The sequence below is a fragment of the Ochotona curzoniae genome, unplaced genomic scaffold (genome assembly GCF_017591425.1).
Source record: "Ochotona curzoniae isolate NIBS_2020 unplaced genomic scaffold, NIBS_Ocur_1.0 scaffold_4683, whole genome shotgun sequence".
In the NCBI taxonomy this organism is placed as follows: domain Eukaryota; kingdom Metazoa; phylum Chordata; class Mammalia; order Lagomorpha; family Ochotonidae; genus Ochotona; species Ochotona curzoniae.
Window position 1 is genome coordinate 28,384,240 of NW_024467121.1, and position 19,334 is coordinate 28,403,573.

Sequence of the window (19,334 nt, forward strand, 5' to 3'; positions counted from 1 at the left end):
GAAATGGGGACAGGCAAAGGAAGGGCCACACATCAGGTTTTCCTAAAAGTCTGCCCTTAGGGAGCTACCACACCAATGGCTGCTGGAATCTAGAAGAGCATGAAAGAGCATCAAAGATGAACTGGTTATAGAGCCACAATCATATCCATATAACTGAAAATATTCAGGAGTCAGTGCCTCCTTCTCAACAGCCTGAAGGTACCTAGATCAAAGTCTTTAGTTTAGAAAGCGGGTTACTCACCGACACCATCTTGCCCTCGGAAGGCATGAAGGCTGGCCGGTTGCTGATCCGCAGCTTGGTCTGCAGGGTGTTGAAGTTGATCTCCAGCTGGCATTTCTCCTGCACCTTGGGAGGCTTGTGCTTCCGACGGTAATCCCGGAAGTCCTCCAACTTTTTCTGCATGGCTTGCATGGTCTTCTCAGGCGTCCGATTCTCCAGCCACGGGATCGTGCGACGAATCCATTCCAAAAGCTGCTCCCAAGATACAAAAACATTGCTAAACAATACCAGCAAACTGACCCCAGTTAAAAAAAAAAAAAAAGATAGAGGCACTTGGTAATTTGGAATGGATTAACTCAATGTTCCTAATATTACAGATGTGTGATCACCATGCCCGTGACTTAACAGAATGGTGCCTCTATACATGGTAGCACGAATGGCATTTTCAGTGTCCACCCATGAGCCCAAACAATCACCCCAATGATACCATACACAGGTAGAAAGCTTGAAGTCAGCACGTCAAGTCATGTTTTAACAAAAATATGACATTTACAAGAAACTCGGGGACTAGACATCAGCAGACAAATGCTGGATGGAGCTTTCAAATGAAAAAGTAAAAAAATAAAAAGACCTGACATGGCAGAAATGCAGTGTGGTACATTCATCAAAGAATTGAGTTTAACTTAAAATGCATTTTAAAAATATATGTATATATAAGTTTAAATCTACAGAATTTATTTATTTAACAGGTATATGGTAAACCTGGGATTCGTTTTGCTTTGAGATAAATCTGTGTGACCTAAGCAAAAGTGGTGGTGGTGAATTCCTAGGGATAAAGTGCATACCCTTCCCTTGAATTACTATCTAGAGATCTTAGAAACTAACTGATGAAAGCTTTATCATCTGCACTGACATCTTCTGATGACATGGAAGATGACAGAAAATCAGAAAAAAAAAAAAGTGAAAATGGTGATAATCTGCGGGTTTTAGGAGAGGAAATGAAGGACCGAGTGAGAAAAGGAAAGATATAATAAGTGAGAATCACCTGTCCTTCTTTTCTGGTCACCCTACAGTCCTGAGATTTCCCAGTGACATAAATGCTATCAAGTCAAATTTTTCCAAGGTAGCAGCATAACAGCATAAATTCCACATGATTAGACTGAATTAAAATAAAACTGCTCAGGGCAGGTGTCTGGCATAATATCCAAGATGTCACTTGGGATTCCTGCATCCCGTATGGTATTATCTGGGTTTTTATCTCAGCTATGTTCCCAGTTGCAGCTTCCTGCTAATATGGACTCTGGGAGTCAGTGTTGATAGCTTACGTTTTTGGGCTCCCTGACACCCACAATGGAGACCTGGCTTGAACTTCTGGCACCTGGCCTCGGCCTGGCCCTGGCCTGGCCCAGCATGGTCCATCCTGGGTCATTGCAAGCATTTGGGGATGTGAGCTTTGTCTCTTTCAAATTAAGTAAACAAAAGTTGAAAAATAAAACATTCTTTAGGAAGATTTATTCCAAGTGACCTGATATATTTTCCCAGTATTGACTAAATTTTAGCTGATTCAGAGGAAAAATCATTTGGTTTTGAACATGTGTCACTGTGTCTGAAAGCACGAGGCTGTGAGCATTACACAGACCATTGTGGTATTAGGCAAAAAATGCACAGAGGCAATGAAGAGACCACCTTGGAACAAAAAGAGGAGCAACAGAGAAGGTGGTGCTTTAACCAGGTACCCAGCTTAAGCTCTGTGGAAAGGCATCACAAAAACCCACACACAAATGATTTAGATTGAGGGCTCTACCCTCCTCCTCATTAGCCCAAGGTACTACTGCAGGCACACCAGGCTAAACCACGTTCCCTTAACAGGCTGCACACACTCCTATGAGGTCGGCTCCCTCTGGGGAACAAAGTTTCTGAACATGACACAGATCCCATGTGGGATGGGTGGCTAACAAAGCAGAAAAAAAAAAAAAAAGAAAAGAAAAGAAAGAAAAGAAAAGAAAAACCAAGTAATGCAAGTCATCTTGGGGAGTCAGCCTGGGTGCAGAACTGAGAATGGAATCACATTCTGCAGTCTTAAAACACGCAAACACCTCTCTGCTATGGGACCATTGGGAAGGCCAAGGGCATGACCTTTGTACCAATACCTCTGTTGCTACAGGACGAACAACTTCTGAGATCAAGTGTGTTTTCCTACTTTCCTCCTCTCTGAGATGAGAAATGCAAAAAGAAAACACCAATGATCCATTTTCACCCTCTGTGCTTCACCCCCTGGGTGAGTATGGACAGAACTGGGGTCACCAATGTCCTTTACCTCACTTGCTAGCCTCTCATATTCTTCCATCAGCCTCTCATTCTCTTGATTCACAGCAAGAACCTTACATATCCTGTTAGCTGCTGTCTCGGCCTGTAAAACACAATAGGTAAACAGGACAGCTCTGTCGACGGGGAGGTGCACACATGAAACTGAACGTGGCAGGGGATGAGGTGACGAGAGAGATGGCGTGCTGTAAATGATGTAAATTCCAGATCAGGGTGGAAGATTGAGGGGATGGCTTTTTAATACTATGAATCATTTCACACCTTTTTTTTACAGTTTTCACACAGACTTACACGGCAGGCTGAATATACTGTAGGGAATAATGCGGAGATACCATTAGTCTAAAACACAAGCTTTGGAAAACATCAAGCAAGTTAGTAACATAAAAATATGGGTCAAGGAAACCAAGATCTTGGGTCTACTTGAATAGTCCATGGATCTCCTGATTATAGGTGGAAAATCCCCAACATTAGCCCTTTAGGAATCAATAAAAAATTATCGGGGAATTGAATATACAAAGGTACGTCAGAAAGTTCATGGAAAAATGGATTTTAAAAAATGAGTTTATTTTGATGGAAAATTAGTCTGAAACCCACGCATAGTTTTTTCACAGGATACTTCTCATGAACTTTCTGAAGACCTCGTGTAGGCATGGATTGCAATTTTTTGGGGTGGGGGAGCAAAATAAACTCATCTTTTAATCCCACTTTCCCAAGACTTTTTTTCTCTCATACAAATATCCTTGTACTTTAATTCACTAAAGACCTCGTCTGAAATGAATATGTGGAGCTTCCTTTTTTAAAATAACAAATTTATTTTATGTTTGAGGATGTTTACATAGTAAGGAGGATATATGCCCATGTGGACCACTGATTAGGGTGGAGTCAGTTGAGGAATGGAAATAAGTAGATGAGACAATTGTTTCCAATCTTTTTTCTTCTTGAATTTAGAGAAATGGGGGGAGGGGAAAGGGAGAGAGAGCTGCTCCCAGTAGCCCAACCAAAATGTGGAGCTTTCTAGAATGATTCCTTCCACAGGTCTGTATTCTGTTTAATCTACATATAAAGTCCCTGAGGTGATTAATTCTTTTCTGTTATTGTTTCTTTGGGGGAAACTTGGGCCAGGAGTAGTAAAGTGACTTGAATCACAATATGATGAATCAAGAAGAGAAGCTTCTGGGGTCATAGCTTATCCCAAAGCCTCACTTTTAAAGTGGTAATAGACATGATTATAGGTCAATTTCCAGTTTTCACCACTTTCTAATGATGATTTTTAAAGAGCTCACAGATAAAACCCATTGGTCCACCCCAGTCTATCAGCATTCTTTACATAATAGAAACAAGGTAACTATGCAGAAAGTTAAGGATATCTTCCCACAATGGATGGGAATACCTGCAGGCTATAACCTTATTATCCCTTTCACTTAAAGTAAGATCAGTCTTGAAAGAAGTTAGAATAAACTACTTAGTAATGAAGGTAATTTCTAGGCAGAGAAGAATAACTAGGCATAGGAAAGGCATTCATTTTTTTCTCATCATGTTTCCAAATTTTCATGCTCCCAGTTTTTTCCTAAATGTTTCTTGTAATTCACTAATATAATAAAGGAAATAACTTTACAAGGAAGGTAGATTAAAAACTTCTCAAAAAACTGTGTAAAGTTAATGCCATTTTTGTTTTTAAACACACGATCTGGGACTTTTCATATTAGATCATTATAAAACACTTAGATTTCAAAGTAAGATGTGAAGCGCACAAACACACACCCAGGTACACATAGGCACAGGCAACTAAAATCAGTGCAGAAGTGTGGCACGGCAAGCTGGATGGACAAGTGTTGAATACCTGCTCTGCTCCCGCAAAAGCGTGGTAGAAGCAAGATACGTAAGTCATGATGGCTCTTTCATCGGGTTTGGGAGTATTCACAATGTCTGAGGTGGGGAAAATAACAGGACAGACACACACACACACACACACGCACATAGATGAAGAGAAGAAACCAGGGTGAACAAAGGGAAGCACACATTGGTTTGTGCTGACCAATCTTCCGTGTGTTTCAAAGGCCCACAGACCTGAACCTCAGCGAGACTCTGTGGCATTAAAATGATTCCTGAACAGAACAGTTTGAGCCAGTATGTTGGTTTTCTTTTTTCCAATCAAATTGAGGGCTTTTTTTTCTTCCCCACCCCTTTACTGGGTTTTAAAATAGCATCCAATACATTAATAAAGCATCCTGACTACTTCATATCAGAGCTGTAACTTCTTCCTTGTGATTCATGAGGCCCACATCTTTGACTATTTCAGGTGCTCTACCCCTTCCATCTAGCCTCCCGATAAGAAATACAAGGGGTCTTCAAAAAGTTTATGGAAAATGAAATTAAAAGGTACATTTATCTTGGTATAAAACAGTTTTAAAATATGTATTTCTCATGAACTTTCGATGTATCATTTTAGGAGATGCTAGAAATACCAGCAGGATGTAGTGTACCATCTGTCCTGCTATTTCCCCTTCCCCACTCTCCTAACTGTTGGGGATTCCTACACTGTACAGAAATGCAGTTTCCTTTAAAGGAGATGTCTCTTAATACCTTCTACACATACTTACCAGGATACTTAAAAAATCACAAAGAGTAACGAAACATCTACAGAGAAGCACTTACATCCTTTTAGCTTATCATGACTCTTACAACCATTTCTCTGAGCTGTTGAAATTAGGAAGAGCAAGAGAGGAATACAACCTTGAGGGAAGGTATCCTTTATCCCTCTAACTTGGTAACATCACTTTGGGTGAATTTATTTGAAGCCTGTTCACATTCTTGCGTCAGTCAACAGAGAATGAAGGTAAAGCAATACACTGTAATTCTGTATGGTAAAAATCTAGTCACTGGGTTTCCAGAAACAGAAAGGATATGGGTTTATGTAACTGCATGGAATCTTCTGGAAGACAAACACGAATGACATACCATTGCATGGACAGAAAAGGAAGTTTCAAAGAAAACTAGAAAGACAAACAACTACCTCTTTAGAACCAGATGGATCTCCTCGCTCACAGGGAAGAGGGAAATAAAGAGGAAAATCATTGAAAAAGAAAGTAAGACACAGAATATGAAAGGTGAGCAGTGACTCATACTTTGCTTCCTCACCTTCTGGGCCCCAGCAAAAGCATGATAGTAACAGGAAACATAAGTCATTATGGCTCTTTCATCAGGTCTGGCAGTGCAGACTAAATCTGTGTGGAGAGAAGAAGGTTAACTGCTTGGATGTCCTATTACCAGCAGGCTTGGGCTAAGTGCTTCCTCAGAGAAGTCAGAGGCAGGAATCTTCCACCCCTACCTCGATACACTTGTGCTGTAAACTTTGGTCTCATTTTTGTTTTAATCACACCTGAAACGTCATCACTCTGTGCACTTTCGAGCACCACCATGGGACATAAAGGGATTGCAAACAGGAGTGCACAGCCATCCCACAACAGCCCTACGCTAACAAGAATGGCATACTGATGGCACAAGGAGGCCTCCAAAATGCACACAACAGCACATTTCCAGCACTTTCTGTTACAATGTACAGGGAAGACCCAGAGGTTAACAGGATCCTTTCTCCAAGTCCACGTAGAACACATGAGCCCACAGATCTAAAACTAACATTCACCTCGGAAAAGGTTCACGAGACAACACAGAGAAACGTTTTTTCCCCTCACAGGCTTTTGAAAGCACAGTAGACGGTGAAGATGAGGAAGTTTCCTCAGTTTTTACTTCAGATGACAGTTCTTGGGTGAACAGGCCAGTGAACCACTTTAAGCTCAACAGCAGCAGGTAGGAAGGCAAGGATTCACGAAGAGGCAGTAACAATCTGACAGAAGGGATTTAAACCTAACATCACAATGAAAGCACAGCAGAAATCAGAGCCATGGCTACATAATACTTCACTGATGCTATGTCGGCATGTGGGTCGCAAAGCTACAGGGCAACATGCACAGTACACTTGTTTGGCAGTCACATCACATCATGCTCCACACCCAACTTCCTAACTGCTCACCAGAAGATTCCACCAACACAACAACATAGTGTAAGAGCATTCAAAAGGAAACAAGAAGAAATGCAATAGAAGATAGCAGGAGGAAATGAATACACTGCTAACAGATCTCATCAGACACAAAGGATAAAAAGAGTGAATGTAAGCTTAGATTCAGCTTTAGAAACTGAGAGAAAAACTGAAGAACTGAGAAGAATGCTAACAAGGTCCAAGTGACAATGATGAGATCATATATGAGTGTCTGAATACTAAACTCATCTTTATGTCTAGGATATTAGAGAGGTACTAATGAACCAGAAGATTAATTTACTCAGTGCTGCCTAGCCTCTCCGTAATTCTGGCTATTACTTCAATTGGTAAACTGAGTAGTTATTTATTGTATGGAAAGGTCAAAGGGAAGATCATATAAATACAAATTTAGTTTAGAGAAGACTGATGGACACAGGAGAAAATAAATGTTCCATGTTTCTACTTCATTCCTTTCTTTGTTTTCTCCTTCAGAGCTTTAGGAAATTCTGAATCGTATGTAAGAGTTAACACCCAATTATATAGGTGTTTAATAAAATGGTTACATGAACAAATAGTCGATATTAGAATCCTAATGAAAAGATCACTATCACAGTTTGAACTGTAACTCCTCCAGAAAGATTTGCAGCAGTCCTTCTAACCTCTAGATGTGATCATATTTGGAAGGTAGGTCTTAATAAATATAATCAAGTGAAGATATGAATATGTTGGAATAGGAAGGGTCTTTAAGCCTATGCGACTGTTAATCCTTGACAAGAGGGACGAGGAGAGACACTGGCAAACAGAAAAGAAGGGTGTGTGAAGACCAAGGCAGAACTTGGATTAATGCAGCCATAAGCTAATGAATAGGGCTCCTGGAGGCTGCAGGCCCTACCAACACCTTCATTTACAGCTCCCAAAGTGCAGGAGAAATGCAGTCTCTCTAAGTCACCCCATTTGGGGTTATTTCTCCCAGTAGCCCTAAATAGTCACCAAAAAAGAAGAGGAGAAATGGGAAATTATTGACATAGTCATGTTCTTTGAAGCAATACAATGAATTTCAGTTCCTTGGGAACAGGATGTGCACCTCATATATCTGTTGTCTCCTGCAGTACATGGCAGAGGGTCTTATTTATATAAGAATAAGGTGCTCTGTATAGGTGCTTAGCATAATATCTCTGTGGAGGAATATGTAAATCAGAAATAAGTGAAATGAATAAACGGTGTTCACTTATCTATGCTTTAAATGGTGTGTCAGATGATTCACAATAATTCACTACATAAAAAGTGCATAAAACATACTTGAAATTAGTCCTGAGAATGTGTAATGATAAAGTACAAAATACACTTCCAAAGTTTTAATTTAGAGTAATTAAAAATAAACCTCAGGGACAGGCATGCAGCATAGTGGTCAAGATGCCACTTGAGACGCTCATCTGTCATGTCAGCATACCTAACATGTGTGTGTTTCTGCTCTGCTTCCAGTTCTTCAATTTCCTACTAACAGCTACCTCAGAATACAAAGATGATGGCACAAAGACTTGGGTCCCTGCCACCAATGTGGGAGACCCAGATGGAGTCCTAGGCTCCTGCCTCGGCCTGGCCCAGACAGGGCTGGCATTTGGAAAATGAATCAGTAGGTGGAAGATCTATGCTTGCTTCTGTCACCTTGCCTTTCAATAAAAACAAATAGAAACTTAAAAGAAATGTGAATGTTTGCATGGTATACACATGCTGACTATTCCATCATCTAGATTTCAATTCTGTAACTTATTAGCTGAAAGGATTTTTGTTTTCCTTAAGCACGTCACAAAGGAATTTATTGTCTGAACTTGTTTATCATGGGTAAGAACAACGCATTGTGTTTTTGAAAATTACAAGCAAAGATGAACTTTTAACCAAATCCAATTTTCACTGTAGTTTTTCTGCCTTGCTTTTGAACAGGATTTTATATTTTTCTTTGCATCACCAAGGTACACACGAAATTCTCTATTACTCGTGTGGGCAGTGTCAGAAACTTGTTACGAATCATACTTTTTAAAAAAAAACAGCTCTAAAGTTTTCCACATATAGTTGTAACACTTATGGTATACATACTTTTCTCTAACTTCAAAAACACATTCTTCATCTCACCTTCAGCATCCAACATTTTAGGAATATCCAGGTGCTTCTCTGCAATTTCCATAGCCAGGTTAATATTTCCTATGGGGTCATCCTGTATGAAAAAAATACAACCAATTTAAAGAAAAATACTTTGACCCAGGCCTTACGCTTTTTAAATGTTTAGACCATCACCAAAACCCACGGATGCTGCACAATCCATGCACACTCCATTTCACAAAAGTCAAGCAAAAGGTTTAGCAGAACAAATGTTTTACACACAGGAAGCAAGTTGTTAGAGATTTTCTTGTTGACAAGAAAGGACACATCAGAGCTTATTTTTACACAACTTAAAATGCTTCTAAAAGAAAACATTAAAAATAAAACTTTCCAGGTCTGGATGGATTCAATGAGGAGAATATTTACTCCCAAACCTGAATGTTATGTACAAGAAAGCTGATGGACAGAGAGATGAAAGAGATGTGTAGATATATGAAATCTGTAGCTAATGAAAAGGTGTTACAAGATGGCCAAAAATAATAAAAATTAAGTTTCTGCATCATAAAAGGCTAGAAGAATTTTTTTTTTAATCTTAGCATTTTCAGTAAACTATTAAGGAATTTTTGTTTCACAATTACAGCTATTTCCTATAAAACTGACTAAATACACATGCTCTGAAATTTCATCAAAGATAACACTGAAATATTCAGCATTTTTTTACTTTGGTTACAGAAATTTAATACTGTGACTATGTAATTGGATGGGAATTAAAACAGAATAATCAGGCCCGGAGAAGTAGCTTAGTGACTAAAGTCCTTGCTATAATCCCGACAGCCCCATTTCCCATCCAGCTCCCTGCCTGTGGCCTGGAAAAGCAGTAGAGGACGGCCCAAAGCCTTGGAACCCTGCACCGGCGTGGGAGACCTGGAAGAAGCTCCAGACTCCTGGTTTCGGATCGGAGTAGTTTCAGCTGTTGTGGTTGCTTGAGGAGTGAATCAGCGGACGTAAGATCTTTCTCTGTCTCTCCTCCTCTCTGTATATCTACCTTTTCAATAAAAATAAATAAATCTTTAAAAACCAGAAAAATCAAAAGGAAAAGTGTCATTCATCTAGGGAAGACTTTCATTGATTTTAGTAGCAAAGTCATTGATGCACTTTGGAAACAGCAATGGGTATATTCTTCTTAACACTGTGAAATATCTGAAAAGTGCAAGGATCAAAAATACATTTGTGGTTTTTTTTTTTTTAATTTTTATTGAAAAGGCAGATATACAGAGAGGAGAGACAGAGAGGATTTTCCGTCCGATGATTCATTCCCCAAGTGAGTGCAATGGCCGATGCTATGCCAATCCGAAGCCAGGAGCCTCTCCCGATTCTCCCACGCGGGTGCAGGGTCCCAAAGCCCTGGGCCGTCCTCGACTGCCTTCCCAGGCCACAGGCAGGGAGCTGGATGGGAAGCAGGGCTGCCGGGATAGAACCGGCGCCCCTATGGGATCCCGGGCGTGCAAGGCGAGGACCTTAACCACTGTGCCATCGCGCTGGGCCCCAAAAATACATTTGTATCTCTCAACTAGGAAACCCAAGTCAGCTGGCATTGTAGAGTCTACAGTTATCTCGAGCAAAATCACTTTAATAAATTGCATTTGATTGAAAGCAGCATATCATTGAGCTTACTGTGCATTTTATACCAAGTGTTTATGAAGCCAAATATCTCAGTAGAAGTTTCTTTTTCTCATATAAGTATTCAAGAATGACTGTAGCATTTAAAACATAGAGTGGTGATTCTGAGGCTTTGTGGAAAACAACCTCATAGAGATTGTAACTTAAAGAGATAAAATGTTGCAGTTAAGTATTTCCTAGCTCTACTGCTGGCTGTGACCCTGGATGCATTACTGAGCTTCTTACTTTCTTCCTCAGTAACCAAGATTACACACCTACTTTCTAGGGTTCCTGAGTGTTGTGAAGAGTGAATGAACATGTATACATAGATACACACACACATATATACACATACATGTCGATATATAATAGTGTGTCTGATGTAGCACTATATAAGTATCAGCTTCTATCATATTACTAACATTTTTCCTAGTCATCTTGGATGGCCAATTATCAAAGGTTATAAAAAATTGACCACTATCAACTGTGGTTGAAACTAGGCTTATTCAGAATAACATCCTCATTTTGTAAATAAGGATTAATTGGGAAAAAAAAAATACAGTCTTTATGTTTGACACATTCCAAAGAAACCTGAAGCATAAGAAAGTACATGCGTTGGAAAGATGAGTAGCTCCAGTCACCCCACCTTCTTAGGCAACTTTATAGCATGATGTTATAATCATTAGGATGCATGTCAACCCTTCATGTGCTGCTCCATAGTCAAGGAGACAGGCTAGGGAAGGGGGAGGTCAGCAGGTGATGCACTAAATAGGTGGAAGACGCCAGAACATTCTCTATGATATCCATGCCACACAGGTGAAGTCAGCATGCAGCACGACCAGGTTCCTCACCAAAACACAGCAACACAATGTGACCAGACAGCTAAGCACACCAGCACTTGGGAGCTCATGTGCTGTGGACCCACGTGGCAATGGGCACCACAGGTAGGTCATGCTTCATCCTTCAGGTTTCGCATTATTATTCCAAAGGCAGCATAGACCATCCACCACAAGATTCAAATGGTGCACTGATTTCTTTTTCCCATCACTGACTATATTTTTATATTTGAAAAGAGGATAGAACTAGACAGAGTGCTCCCACAGGCCAGTTACTCGGCCAAATCTTCACAACAGCCAGGGTTGGGCTGGGACCAAAGCCAGCAGCAAGGAATACAATCTAGGTATAAAAAAATTATTTGAGCCCATCACTGCTGGAGCCAAGAACCAGAGCCAAGAATCAAATGTGCAGGCACTCTAATGCAGGACATGGGTACCACAGCCACCAGGTTAGTTACCTTAAAACAAAGAATTTGAATACCAATCTAAGATGTATGCACACAAAAGCCTAGGTTTAAAGCAATAATTAAAGTTGTATAATTTGAATTTTCTGAGGCAGTGGGAGGGAGAGCAAAACTGAACCCACTATAGACATCTAATATCTTACATCAATAATGAGGTAGTTACGAAGTATCCCTTATGTAAGCAATAAGTTTATCAATTTGGATAAAACATCTGTAACTACAACTTCCCAAGATGAAAAGGAATTTGAAAACTCTTTGGAGTGTTTGAACCTTTCTTCCTCTTCTCCCAAAGACAAAGAGTCTTTCAAAAATTCACACAAAATGTGAATGAAGAAACCACACATGGATTCCAAAAACAACTCTACAACAAAATAAACTTTTAACTCCATGTTTCCGTGGATCTTTTCATGCACCATTCTAGGTTTCACTTTTCTTATTTACAATCCAGAAATGTCAGATGTCTTCAGAATCACATGTAAAGCCTTCATGGGAAATCCAGCCACATGAACAAACCTATTTTATTCTGAGCAAGACTTGTGGTTATCAAGCAAGCATTTTCCTGGGCACCCTTCACATGTGCATCATGAAAAAGCAAGCTTGAAGAATCTGGTGGATTTTGGATTTTTTGTTTGTTTTTGTTTTTTCGTTTTTTGCCTTCAGTGGTCTTTCCTGCTGGGAGTCCCAAGGTTTGTGTCACTGGGTGCTGATGTGCTTATTCTCAGGGTGGCATGCTGGGGTGCACACAGGCAGGGATATGGCATGCCAGGCTACCCAGAATAACCTTGTTAAGCTTTGAGTAGTCGATGAGGTCAGGCCGGTGTCTGTGGATGAGGGCACAGAGCCCAAGGCCATCTTTCCAGCTTCACCACCGCACAGAGGAACAGGAACATGCATTAATGGAGGGAAGGCAGCAGCCAGGCTCTATGCTCTTCCTGGGGCTGATCTCTCTTCAGTGTGACTCCAGAATGTATCTTCTCTCTTCTCCCCAAGCCCTCCCCTCCCAGGAACCCCAAGAAAGTCTGTGATCCCTTGAATGCCCATCTGTTTTCCTAGGGTCTACTGTGAACTTCACCTTCTGCTTCTCTCCTCACCAGAGCCAGCACCATGCCCGGCCTCACCAGGAGATATCTCTCTCTTGCTATCCTTGCTTTCCAGGGACAAGCTGCCTCTTTCCCATTCAGGCCCTTAGTCCTGAGTCTGCCCAGTGAACATGCACATGACGGTCTACACTGACCATGTGAAGGTCATGCTTTCTCCAAAAGTCTTTCATACACATTAAAAGCCACCACTGCTAGCTCCCATGCCTGCCTCTATTTTAAAGTTCTTTATTTCTTTATTTTAAAAGGCAAAGGCATGTGGGTGAGGGAGGCCACATGAAAAGCAGGGCATCTTGTGATCCAGCCTACTTCTCCATAGAGGCCAGCACTCAATACTCCAGGGCCTGACAGCAACTTCAAGGAAAGCAGGCAGTGTGAGCTAGGTTCCTCAACAAGTCAGAGGTACATAGGGACCCTGGGGAGAGTGTCAGGGCCACACTGCTGCGGTTGTGAGCCCAGTCATGACCAGAGGAAGAAAAGCAAGAAGGTGAGTGGAAGCTAGTTTGGGAGCTCTGACTTGACACTGGTGGAAGGGCTCAGCTGTCCCTCTCCTCTCAGCTGTCCAATAGTCTGTTCCATGGACAAGAAAGGCCAGGTCCAGAGCCCTGTCACTTGCAAAACACCTTTAAAATACTGTTAACAGGAAGAACTTTCTCAATTTCTCACTGTGGTGCATCCTTTCCTCCAGATTCTCCACGGCCAGTAAAGGACCCACTTTCCCTTCCAAAGGACAAAAATGGAACCAATTTTGCTACTTAGAATATTGACAAAAACCCTGGTGATGGACAAAACACTGAAGAAGTGACAGCATCATGCTTCTGCACAATTCCTGGTCTGCATCCATCTTGCTTCCTAAGCTCCCCTGGGTCTCCAGCAGAGGAAGGCTGATGGACTAAGTGTCCTCCTGTTTTCCATAGGGCCCAGTAAGAGCTACCGTAAGAGTGTGCAGACTCTGCTGGACCTGTCCCTGTCACTGAGAAGCAGCGATCACTCTTGCCATCCTCTCCAAGTGCCCCGTGAAAGTCATGGCCAAGTGCAGTCCTCCAGCCCCATGCTCTGTCCCTGCAATGCTCATATAGGCAGTCAGAATTGTTTCACCAGCATTCTAGGCCTGGGTCAAATGTTTGCCCTGGAGAGACTCTTAAGCATCAAGAATTCTCTAGCCTTTATTTTCCTGTGTATGTAAAATGCCTCTGAAACAGGAGGAAGCCAACACTGTGCTCAACTAACACCATTCTCCCAGCCAAACCTGGTCCCAGGGAGACCCAGAGGTGCCCTAAAACCCCATTGGCTCACCTGGTGTGGAAGTTCTGAATGTTCACATTTCTGTAAGGAGCGGTCTTCCTCTGACACCAAAGTAGCAGACCTTCCTTAGCAGACGTTTCTGGAATGACAGCCAAGAACAGTGTCCACAGGCAATACTTACTGTTCAGGTCACCCAGTTCCTCAATGCTTTTCACACAGACCTCCCAGAAAGATGAGCACCAAATGCTTCACCTCTTCCCATGGCCTCTGCAAACACCTGGGAGCCGCAACCCTGATTAGCTTCTGCAGCCACTTAGAGGACTTCAAAAGGATGATGCTGGAGCAGCCAAAAGTCACATTTAAAAACAAAAGTACTGGGCCCTGCATGATGGCTCAATTGGCTAATCCTCCTTTGCAAACACCAGGACCCCATAAGGGCACCGGTTCATGGCCTGGCTGCTCCATTTCCCATCCAGCTGCCTGCTTGTGGCCTGGCAAGGCAGTGGAGGAAAGTCCAAGTTTTTAGGTCCTGCACCCATGTAGTAGGCCATGAAGAAGCCTCTGGCTCCTGGCTTTGTATTGGCTCAAGTCCAGACATTGCAGCTAACTGTGGAGTGAACCAGCAGATGAAAGATATTTCTCTGTCTCTTCTTCTCTGTAAATCCACCTTTCCAATAAAAATAAATCTAAACAAACAAACAAACAAACAAAAACCTAACAAGACCAGACTTCAGCATGACTGGTAATTTGGCTATTTTCTTTCTTTCCTTCTTCTCCTTCTTTTCCTCTCCTTCCTTCCTTCCTTTCTTCTTTTCTTCCTTCCTCTCTCTCACTTTCTTTTTCTTTTTAATGAAAGCAACAATTTTAAAAAGTGTGGGCTCACTCCTAGGTAAGAAAATATTTGGGACATTTGTTTTTCTAGAACAGTGACTGTGATGCGTGAAAAGATGTGCTTGGCAGACTAGTAGGATCTCTCTGGCATCCTTAACATGTTAGTAAAGCTTAGAACTGGGCACAACTTCACCCTTTGCATTAGCTTAATGTTGACTGCATATAATTCAGAAATACACAAACACGAAAAAATGAGAGCAGTCCAGAGTACAATCCACACCAAAAAACGTCTGTGTGCAGTTAAAACTCAATTTATATATAAGCAGATTTTTAGCAAGGTGGAATTCATGGGGGTCACAATATCCTGGATTTATTTCCATACCCAGTAATTGTATAACACCCCCAAAGAGTTTTACTATAAACTTCAAATTTAGCCATTTGAGTCTGAGCAGGTTAAAAGAAACCTGTGGTAGCCATGAAAATGCTGTTGAGGTGTCCCACAGCTGGGAGTACATGGCTGCCCCATGGTGTATCCCTGCTCCAATGCTGCCACGGAAGCCACACTTTCAGAGGCTTCTCCTGCCTTAGCTGACACAGGGCTCCTCACCAGCACAGCTGAATGAACCCTTCAGATCTGTACCCCAAACCTCTCCCCTCCCCCTTCTTGGTTCCAGTATCAGCCTAGAGTTTGGGTTTGAAAGACATTTCAGCCATCCTCTGCTCCTTCCCTTTCACCCTGTATGAGTCTTTTTGCCAAGAAATCTACTATACTTCTTCTATGGGTTAAATATTATTGTTCCCTTTCTGCTGCCATCACTACATTCATGTATTGAAGTTCTAAACCCTGGTGTGATGGTATTGCAGAGGAAGCCTTGGGAGTGATTATGATTAGAGGAGATCCTGAGGGAAGGGCCCTGTGATGGGATATGCACATAATCTCAATAAAAGAAAACAGAGCTTGCTAATGCTTTCTCTGTACCCCTGCAACCAGTCATGTAAAAACAAAGCAGCTCACCAAACCATACCATGCCAGATCTCTGATCTTAGACTTACTATTTATTTATTTATTAGAATGTCAGATTTACAGAGAGAAGGAGAGACATAGAGAAAGATCTTCCATTTTCTGGTTTGCCCCCAAATGGCTGTAACAGCCGGGCCTTCCATTATATGAAGGATGTGGAGCTGATTTTTTTTTTCAAATCCAAGTAAATATTCTGTAATCATTCACCTAATCTGTTCATTATAATTCAGACTTTTCTTTCACTTAAAACCTGTATGAAATATATACTACCCCAACATTTCATGAGCTTTAGGAATAACCAGAATGATTTCTCTTCATAAGTCTTATCTAGGAAAAACATGTTAGGGAAAAAGACTCAAAGTTCTTAGGTTAAATTAAAATATCAATTGATGTCGATGCTAAAATATGGAACCTAATAACTGATTGTTCTGCTAGTTATGTGCCTGCCTATCTATCCTCATGGTCTGGACCTAAGCAGTTAATAAATAAGAGTGCATCTGAAGGAAATAACGAGCTATTTTTAAAATTTAAATGAAATTTTGGTTAGAAAAGTAAACACAGGTAAAGCAGATTGAGAGAATGTCTAAAGTGCTCCAGAAATTTAGATGTACAAGTCAATGAGTTTCAACTCATCTTGACTGGAGTATGTCTGAACACTCCCGGGTTCTGGACACTGAATGAGGCTTCAGTGACTTAGTGGGCTGATCTGAGCAATATCGGCAACCGAAGTCCTCCAACCCCAAGTCTGCTTTTAGACCTTCGGCAAGAGGTTAACAAGTTTGTACCAATGCAGGTGTAGGGGAAGCCTGAAATGTGACCATTTGATATGTGCATGTCCTCACACAAAATCCTGGCATGTTTATAAAAGACATGTTATAAATTGGCAGTGCCATTTGTCATTCTATCACAAAAACTGCATGACACTCCAAGGAACCCCATCTACATATGAACTGTCCATTCAACAGGAATATTAATCTCTCAGTTTCTTGCCTGTAGGGGACCCATCATTCTTTTGACGGAAACGAGGTCCTCAAAGAGTTTGATTCTAAGTAAACTCGTTTTCTGCATAGTATACATCATTAAAACAAAGATTTTTTGTGTGTGGATATAGAAACTAAGTGGTATAAAAACAAAGTAAAAATATGTTAGCAAAATAACATCTAAATACTAAAGAATAAATGCTTTTAAATGTCTGGGAGCTTTGTATTGAAATCAATAGTCTTGAATTTCTTAATCTTTTGAAGAATAGATCGATACATCCTTTCATTGTAACATTTTACAAAATACTGATTAGACCATCTTATTTTGGGCACAACAATAATAATATGTAGGGAAATTACAATGAACAATGTTATTTTTAGCTGCATTTGAAATATAATTAAATTTTAATTCATATCATTTAAAAAAAATTTGTAACCGGGGTGAGTATTTGGCATAGATTAACATTTCACTTGAGACACCCACAGGCCATACCAGGACGGCTGGATTTCAGTTCCAGCTCTGTTTCTGATTCCATTTTCCTGCTAGCACACACCCCTCTAAGCAGCAGGCTCAAGTGGCTGGGTTCTTGTTACCCGTACGAGAGACCTAGATCCAGTTCTCAGCTCCTGGTTTCAGCCTGGTCCAGTCCTAGCCAATATAGGCATTTGGGGAGTAAAACAGCAGGTTGGAATGCATGCACATTCTTTCTCTTCCTTAATAAATAACTTTTAAAAGGAAAAATAAAATTAACCAATCAGAAGAAAAGCCTGAAGTCAAATTCATCTGTATAACATTGGCAGAAAAAGCCTTGCTATTCCAGCAAATGCAATAGTAAGAAAATATTTTATTAAACTAGCATTTTTCTTTTAAATTATTTTATTTTTAAATTTTGTTTTATTTGATGTCATTTATTTTGACAGGCACAGAGACAGAGGGATTTCCCATTTGCTGGTTCACTCCTCAAAAACCCACAATAGCAAGGGCTGAGTTAGGCCAAAGCCAGGAGCCAGGGACTCAATCTGGGTATTTCACAGGGCTGATAGGGAATCAAGAACCTGAGTCGTTACATTAGCAGGAAACTGACCTGGACAGCAGAGCCAGGCCTTCAGCCCAGGCACTCTGATGGGGGATGTGAATGTTCCATGCCAAACACCAACCCCAGCATTTGTTCTTTAGAGAAAATTTATACTGTTATAATATTTAAACAAAACAGTTTATAAAATGAATAAGGCTGCCATAAATTATTATTTGTTTAAAATGGAAAATTTAGGAAACATCTTCATTAACAATAGAGAATATAGTTTAATAAAATTATAATGTGTAAAAGTTTTCAAAATCAGAGTATTTCTTAATTCAAGCTGTCATTCCTGAGTTTGAATTATTGAGGTTTTAATGCCATCATATCTTAGCTTTATTTTTAGATGACATAAATGGGTGTTTAGTGCTGAAAAGGAATAATCTTACGTGAATTAGAAGCTTCTTAAGGGTAAATACCACAGGCTTCCTGCCACCTGCAATAATAACAGGCAACACAGTGGTTCTGAATGCTGACTGATGAATAACTAAAGACCACTCACAAAGACCAGTCAGAGGGTACTCTGGCCAGGGGCAGACTTAGAAAAAACGCCCCCATTCCTCTACACTTGCGTGCCTGGTTGGCAGGATGACTAGCTGGACAATTCAGACCATGAAACATATTCTGCAGTTACATTTTTTGTGACTCATGGGCCAATCCAGGCAAAGACGTTTTACAAATGTTAGTTTGACACTTTTCAATAGTGTTGAATTATCAAAATATTTGGGATTGCAGTGGGAGTAAGAGACTAAAGATTTTTATCTTTGGTAGTAGTGCCAAAGATTCTGAGTCTATTGCAATGATAAACTGTTGCTAGGCTGGAAGGCACAGCAACCACAAAGAGAAGGCGGGTGGGAGAATGAGAGGTGGGGTGAGGTAGGAGGGAAGAAGGGGGAAAAGAAAACAAACTTGGATGGCAACAGATTATTTTTTGCACCTGAAAGAAAGAAAATATTTCCATTTCAAGTCTCGAGTTCTGTTCTCCTGGTGAATTTACTAGTGTAGCAAGCAGCAAAGCTCAGTGCACGCTCATTTTGAAAAGCAACTTCTGTTCTGAACATGTGCTCATCTTTCTCAAAATGATTCCACCCCCGTGAATGAAACAGAGTTGCTGGAATGTTTTTTTCATACCAATATAAAATTGAGGGAAAGACAGCTTACATACCTCTTATCCCATCATTTAGGTGAGTTGTTCATCTTTATGATATCCTATTCAACCATCATTTCAGATAAATTTTAAACCAATGCAATTAGATTCTTATCCATGTGTTTTACCTTCAACTGAAATATCCTGAATAGCAAAGCGAAGGATGATGGTCCAGATCATACCCAGAGTCATTTTCACGTTGCCATCAACAATTTCTACAGGTAAGAAAAACAATGGTGAGATAATGGAGAAAAAGCATCATTGGCATATGCCTTTTGCCCTATTTTTTTTCCTATTACT

General features: G+C 40.7%; 1 protein-coding gene across 3 annotated transcripts in view; it reads right to left on the reverse strand.

The window, feature by feature from the left end:
* The window catches only part of ACTN2 (actinin alpha 2), a 67,575-nt gene that overhangs the window by 22,533 nt on the left and 25,708 nt on the right, over positions 1–19,334 (reverse strand). For 2 of the 3 annotated variants that reach the window (XM_040968082.1, XM_040968083.1), the window contains exons 4-10: positions 19,163–19,249; positions 14,031–14,118; positions 12,419–12,497; positions 8,712–8,793; positions 5,684–5,769; positions 2,538–2,630; positions 242–472 (exon numbers count right to left, since the gene is read on the reverse strand). In XM_040968082.1, the coding sequence (XP_040824016.1) occupies positions 242–472; positions 2,538–2,630; positions 5,684–5,769; positions 8,712–8,793; positions 12,419–12,497; positions 14,031–14,118; positions 19,163–19,249 (746 nt within the window). Of the gene's footprint in view, positions 1–241; positions 473–2,537; positions 2,631–4,385; positions 4,472–5,683; positions 5,770–8,711; positions 8,794–12,418; positions 12,498–14,030; positions 14,119–19,162; positions 19,250–19,334 lie in introns of all 3 variants that reach the window. The other variant, XM_040968081.1, reaches the window with a different exon arrangement.